Source organism: Otolemur garnettii, unplaced genomic scaffold, assembly GCF_000181295.1.
Source record: "Otolemur garnettii isolate 467f Iridium unplaced genomic scaffold, OtoGar3 scaffold00189, whole genome shotgun sequence".
Classification (NCBI taxonomy): Eukaryota; Metazoa; Chordata; class Mammalia; order Primates; family Galagidae; genus Otolemur; species Otolemur garnettii.
This window is the reverse complement of record NW_003852584.1, coordinates 2,469,177-2,476,040: the sequence shown is the minus strand read 5'-3', so window position 1 is coordinate 2,476,040 and position 6,864 is coordinate 2,469,177. Positions and strand designations below refer to the sequence as shown.

At 50.9% G+C, this 6,864-nt stretch overlaps 1 protein-coding gene across 2 annotated transcripts in view; it reads left to right on the top strand.

Moving 5' to 3' along the window:
- The window catches only part of CIITA (class II major histocompatibility complex transactivator), a 52,525-nt gene extending 46,874 nt beyond the window's left edge, over positions 1 to 5,651 (top strand). For both annotated transcript variants that reach the window (XM_023507566.1, XM_023507565.1), the window contains exons 17-20: positions 1,218 to 1,301; positions 1,458 to 1,541; positions 2,375 to 2,472; positions 3,031 to 5,651. In XM_023507566.1, coding sequence (XP_023363334.1) covers positions 1,218 to 1,301; positions 1,458 to 1,541; positions 2,375 to 2,450 — 244 coding nt within the window. In that variant the 3' untranslated portion in view covers positions 2,451 to 2,472; positions 3,031 to 5,651. The remainder of the gene's footprint in view (positions 1 to 1,217; positions 1,302 to 1,457; positions 1,542 to 2,374; positions 2,473 to 3,030) is intronic.
- The last annotated feature ends 1,213 nt before the right edge of the window (positions 5,652 to 6,864 follow it).

Here is a 6,864-nt window from a genome sequence, read left to right as displayed (position 1 = left end):
AAGGTACACCAGTGAGTATAAAATTTGACAGAGAGATCAGGGCACCCCTGGGAAGGTGATTCTTCTATAGGAAGCTCTAGGGGGAAAGTGTTCTAAGACAGGGACGAGCAAGTGCAAAGGCACAGAGCAGGGAAAGGGCTGGGCTCTGAGCACCTCTGCTGTGAGTGGGGACAGAGGGCTGGGCTCTGAGCACCTCTGCTGTGAGTGGGGACAGAGGGCTGGGCTCTGAGCACCTCTGCTGTGAGTGGGGACAGAGGGTGGGACGTGAGGTGGGAGAGGTCAGCAGAGTTCTCCAAGATGCCATCCATTGTAAGAGGATGGAATGCAGCTAGTAAAACTATGACACATCCTGATCTCAGTGATAGCCAAATGAGGACACGTGCATCTTGGCATCACCGAATATGGTCAGAGCCTTTGGGTAGGGGGGAGGAAGGACCTTGTGGATTGGAAGACCACCCTCAGGAAGAGAGTTTAGCCTGAATCCACTTAGCAGCAGTGTAGACCCGGTGCTTTTATGGAAGCCCTGCAGTGCAGTTCTGAGGCTGAGTCACAGCAACGTCACGGCCCTGAAATCAGAGCTGAGGCAGCACCTGGCCTGTGAGAAGGATGCTTGGTGATGAGTCTATAGCGGAAGTCGGCATGGTGCCAGTCATCATGCTGTTCTCACTGCTACTAATGGTAGCGGTGAGGACATCTCAGAAACCCAAGTTGGCCCAGAGATTTTGGGTTTTTCTCATCTTTCTTAACTGGGGGGATAGAGTTATGTAACTCTATGGTAACTCTCATAACTCTCAAAAATGGTGGTCATAACCAGAGTTAACACACATTCATTCTTGGTGCTAGGGTGCACTAGAGAGTAATTTACCAGCAATAACTCATTTTACTCTTCTTTCCAATTCCTTGACTCAAACTGAGTCTTATAGGAGTTGAGTACCTTGCCCAAGATCACACAGGCAGTAAGAGGAAGCAATGGGATTTGAACTTGGGAAGTTGTTCTCTCTGTGTTATTTCCAGACTGTCAGCCTGGAAATAACATCCTTTTAGTCCTGCTGCTTCCCTGGACTCACTGAGTGACCACAGAGAAGTGGCCTCAAATCCCTGGCCTTGGTTTGCCCCTCTGTAAAATGGGGCAGTGAGCCAGTGGGGGTATGAATCCTGCTGGGCCCTGACCACCACCCAGCACCCTCAAGTCCTTCCCTGGCTTCTGTTTCTGGCAGCTTGTACAATAACTGCATCTGTGATGTGGGGGCGGAAAGCCTGGCTCGGGTGCTTCCAGACATGGTGTCCCTCCGGATGATGGAGTGAGTGAGGGGTCCCAGCACTGGGAGGCTGGGCCCAGGGCATGCGGAGACTGTGGGTCTCCCCCTGGCATCATGGGAGGGGCTGAGTTGCTGGTGGTCTTGGGCAGGAACTGGGTGGCCCCAAGGCCCAGGCCCCACGACGGGTTTTCTCCTCAGTGTCCAGTACAACAAGTTCACGGCTGCCGGGGCCCAGCAGCTTGCCGCCAGCCTTCGGAAGTGCCCTCACGTGAAGACGCTGGCGTAAGTCAGGGCAGCGCTAGTGGGTGGAAAGACAGGGTCTGCAGGCATGTGGCTCAGCATGTGACCCAGGAGCTCAAATCCTGCTCTTCTCCTCACCAAAGTACAACCTTGGGCAAGCATGTACTTTAACTTATGGACTCAGTTTCTTTTCTTTTCTTTTTTTTTCCGTTTTTGGCCGGGGCTGGGTTTGAACCCACCATCTCTGGCATATGGGGCTGGTGCCCTACACCTTTTAGCCACAGGCGCTGCCCTGGACTCAGTTTCTTTATCTATAAAATGAGGATATAATAATGTATAGCCCAAGAGGTTTCATGAGGTTTAAATTAGTCAAGAGCATATAAAACTCTTAGAACAGAAAAATGCTCAATAAATGCTATGTTAGGGTGAACCACACGAAATTGCCTACATCTAGCCATTTTTGACCTATAAAATTGGCAGTTTCATACGGCTCAAACTCATTTTTTGTTAAGTCACTATGATGTGTACTGTTGGAAGCACTTTCATCTCAGAGGATACTAATCACCCATATCTTCTGAGATGGATGGGGTGGGTCTTATAAGATCTGTTTTACAGATGAGGCAAATAGAGCACAGAGCAGGTTAACCAAGTTCTTTGAAGTCACACAGCAAGTCAGCAGCAGAACCAGAAAAGGGTCTCTGGGTTCCTAGGTCTCTGCCTTTCCTGAGACCCCACACCAATCTGTGTCCTATCAGGTGGGAAGTCCCCAAGGATATAGGTTGGGTGGGAGGAGGGATTTGGAGGCAGCTATTGTTGGGGCTCCAGGCCACATCTCTCCTTTGACTTTGGCTTTGTGTCCCATGCCCTCTTTGTAGCATGTGGACACCCACCATCCCATTTGGTGTCCAGGAACACCTGAAACAACTGGACTCCCGGATCAGTCTGAGATGATCCCAGCTGTGCCCTGGACAAGGTAACTAGGGTGGGCTATGGAGGGGAGAACCACAAGAGCCCTGGGGACCATGTCCCTGGGAAGACAGTATCCACAGAGAATGGGCAACACTGGGCTGACTACCTTAGAGCACAGGCATTATCTGAGACCTTCCCCTGTCTCTGCACAGGGCTTAGTGGAGGTGTCCTTCAGGCTTTGGGGACTTGGTCCCTGAGGGTCCTACTTGTGGTCAGGCTTAGAGACTAGGGGAAGGATCAGGTAGGTCACCCATCCATGTCTGTGGCATTGGGAAGATCTTCCTTTGGGGACTTCCAAGCCTTTCTTGCTGCTGTTTGCAGTGCCGTTTCCTGTTGACTGCCCTGGATTCATCTTCTTAGTAACTTGTTCTACAAGTTCCCTGCCTTTCACTCTGGAGATGACTGCCCCCTAGCCCTGTGCACCCCACACTGTGCTGTCTGTCACCTGTTGACCCCCCTTTCATTCTATTGCCCCTCTCCACCCCCACCGTCACAAGTATCTGGGTCCCCTCTGCTCCAAGCCTCCCGCCTTACCTCCCTTTCCTGACTCCTTCCCCCACAGCATGTTCTCTGAGGACGGTGACCGTGCTGGACCTTCAGCTGGGTACTTGTGGACATAGCTCTTTTCTGGGCCGTATACCAGGAGACTCAGCATCCTGGCACTCAGTGCCTGCCAGTTCAGGGCTGGCCGCCGCCTGCTGCAGGGCAGATCACATCTAGCTCTGTTAATAGACACAGGTCCTGATCTAGGCTCCTCAGGACCCAACGGACAGGAGCCCAGTGGCAGTTGCAGTCCACCTAGGAGCCCTGAGGCATTTCCTGCAGGACACTCCAGACAGCCACTGCCAGGCCAGAGTGAAGAACTGAGACAGCCACCTTTCTGCCTGCCCTGGCCCCGGTCAACCTGGTGAGAAAGCACTTCTCTACACTGCTGTCTGACCAGACACCCTGACATGGCACTCTGGAGACACTCATGGACAGCTGCTGGCCTGCTGATTCCCCAGACCACAGCAGGCTGGGTTCTGTGGCAGCTGCTTTGTCTGTGGGACTCATTGTTTGCACTAACTTTGTTGGCTGAGGCCAAAGCCAGGCCTAGCTGATGCACTGCGCCTTAACAGGGAAACAGCTAATGGTACACTAAGGGAAGGGGGGTGGCAAGGGGACAGAAGGGAACCACAGCTTCGTTTCCTGTGTTTTTTTTCACTACATTACAAATGTTTCATTTAACCTCAGAGGCAGCTCCAGGGTTTGAATCTATACCATGATTACCATTTAGGGGTACCTGCTGTCTGTCTAATGTGTAACAAGCCACTTCACAATGTAGTGGTTTAAAACAATACATTTATTCTGCTCACACACCTGTCATTCAAGCAGGGCTTGGTGGGGACAACTCATCTCTGTCCCACTCAGTGTCAGCTGGGGCAATGCAAGGGGTAGGATGGGATCATCTGAGACTTGTTCCCCTATAGATCTGACCTGATGGCGGCTGTTGGCTGGGGGCCTCAGTTCCCTCTGCATGCAGCCTAGCTTGGGCTTCCTCTTGGCATGGTGGCTGGGTTGAAAGGTGATCACCCAAAGGGAGAGAGAGACAGCAAGAGAGAGAAAGGCAAGGGGGGAAAGAGAGAGAGACCACAAGAGAGTAGTATCCTCTTGATGACCTAGGCTTAAAAGTCACACTGTACCACTTCAGCCTTATTCTATTGGCCAGTGTGGCCAGGCTGCCCCTCTCCTACCCACCCCATCACCACACGTGCACACACATATGCACATGCATGCACATGCACACACATGGCAGAGTCCACCCTGGCCCAAGACCTGTCTTTTCTGAAAGGATTTTCTCTGTGGCTTCCTAAGATTCAGTGGAAAATTCATAGTTTAGGGGTCAGAAGGTTGAAGCACAGTGGGCTGTATGAAGGGGACTGTTTTCCTCTGCCTCTGACACAGGGCTCTGTCCTGGGAGCCACTTCTTAGCCATATTGGAGTCCTGCCCTGGCTGCAGTGAGCCCAAGAGTGACTTGGCAGCTCTGCTTTCTACTTAGCCAGGCCAGCTCAGTGCTGGTCTTGGCCTGGGTGTGGCCTGCCCATCCAGAGGCCCCAGTGTGAGGCAGCTCTCTGTGGCCTGCTGGCAGGGGAGCTGCTTGCTCAGCTCTGGCATGCCAGCCCACGTGCCCACAGGATCAGCTTGGTTTCCACATTCTGCCCCTCTTCCCAGCACACAAGAGCTGAGAATTGGAAGGTGTGAAGGATTCAGACCTTAGTCCCCAGGGGCAGATGTCTTCTGCCTTGCCTGGCTCCAAAAGGTATCAGGTGTTGCCACCCAGGTTTGGGTTGTAAATCCAAACCCTTAGGGTGTCCCTGCATTCATAGACTCTGTGGAGTACATGGGACCCCAATTTGTGAGCACCTGGCCTCTTCCCTGGGCAGGGAACTGCAACACGCATAAGCCAGGGAGATACTACTGTACCCAATGCTTTTGATGTGTTTGGAGATGATGAAATAAGATCAGAAGCTACAGTTATTCACACTGATGGTCTTTAAATGACAGCTACGACTTATTTAATGAGTTGATACATGGAAAGCGCTTATCACAGTGCAAGGGAGCTACTGAGTGCTCAATAAATAGCAGTAAATATGACTGTCGTGTGCATCATGCTAGGCTCCTCCAGGAGAGGGATGAGAGTCCAGGAGTCAACAGCACAGACTCTTAGGCAGGTTGCCTAGGCTCAGTGCCCTGGTTACCCCTTTTTCATGTAAGTTACTTCTCTGTGCCTCAGTCTCCTCCTGGTGTAAAATGGGCACCACAGTACCTTCTTCCTAGGATTATGTGAAGATTCGATAAGCAAATGCATTGAGAACAAGTGGCTGACATGGAGGTCAGTATGCGTTAGCTGCATTATTACACATGTTCATGCATTTTATTCTTGCCTCTGCCTGGAAGTGTTCTCCTCAGCTCTTCACATGGCCGGCTTCTTTTCATTCTTCAGAACTTGGTTTAGAGGACATCTTAGGAAGGCCTACCTGACCACTCCACTCAATGCAGATACCCCTCTGCCTCTACTCTCCAATCTTCTATCTTTTTCACACTTATTGTGCAACATCTGCTGTTATTCTAGGTTTGTGAGCTCTAAAGGGTGGGAGACTTGTCTGCTTTGTCCACTGCTGTGCCCTCAGCACCCAGCAAGGTGTTTGTGCATAGTAGGTGCTCAATAATGCAGAATGAATCATCCTCACTAGAATTTTGCTTTATTCATTCTACAAATATGTACTGAGTACACCATGGGGAATAAGAAGCTCTTGCCCTGGTGAGTCTTACATTTTAGCAAATTAAAAAAAAAAAAAATCTCCTTGGCCTGTAATCCTAGCACTCAGGGAGGCCGAGGTGGATAGATTGTCCTGAGCTCAAGGGTTTGAGAGCAACCTGAGCAAAAGCAAGACCCCGTCTCTAAAAATAGCTGGGCATTGTGGCAGGTGCCTATAGTCCCAGCCACTTGGGAAGCTGAGGGAAAAAAATTGCTCAAGCCTAAGAGTTTGAGGTTGCTGTGAGCTATGACATCACAGCACTCTACCCAAGGTGACAAAGTGAGATTCTGTCTCAAAAAAGGGTTGCTGGGTATGGTTGAGCAGTCTGTGCACTGTACAAAGGAACCTGCATGAAGGGGTGACTGGGGGCTGCAAACTAGTCTGGATTCTGCTCACTAAGCTGTGAGTCCCGGTGTAGCGCCTCATCAGTTCAGAGAGAACATGAAGTCATCATAAGAATAAATTCCTCTCCCCATGTTACAGACTTCACTGACATTTATAGGTCACACCCCTAGAAAGGAAGGAATCAAGGTGTGGACTAGACCTCTGACTGCTTTGGAGGGCTCTCTGTGGGCAAGGGCATGGACATGGTCTGATGGGCAGTGAAGCGATGCTCAGAGGACTGAGGGTGTGGCAGCTGGGTCCCACGACCAGTGGATTTTGCTCCATGTGCCTTCTGAGCCTTCATCTCTCCCCTCAGGCCTCTTTCTCCTGACACAAATGTCCCCACTCCACGAGCACCTTTCCCCTTGGGCGTTTCAAGTGTCTTCTTCTCAAATTTCTTAACATCCTCTTTCTTAGAACCACATGGAGACAAGTGGCATTCCTACCGTCTTCCCGCTAGGATTCTGCAGCACCTGTCCTCTCCCACACCTCAGTCCCACCTGTGGAATGGAGTTAATCACGTGAACTTTGCTTAACCTGGTGTGTACGGGGAGGTGCTTAGCAGGTCAAGTGTTCTGCTTGACTGGAGAGGATTACCATTTCCCTATGAAACTGCGAGCTGACCCAGTTTCACTCATTTATTCCTTCCCTCCCTCCCTCATTCCCCTCATCTTTAACAAAGGTCTATCATGTACCTGGCACAGGGGATATA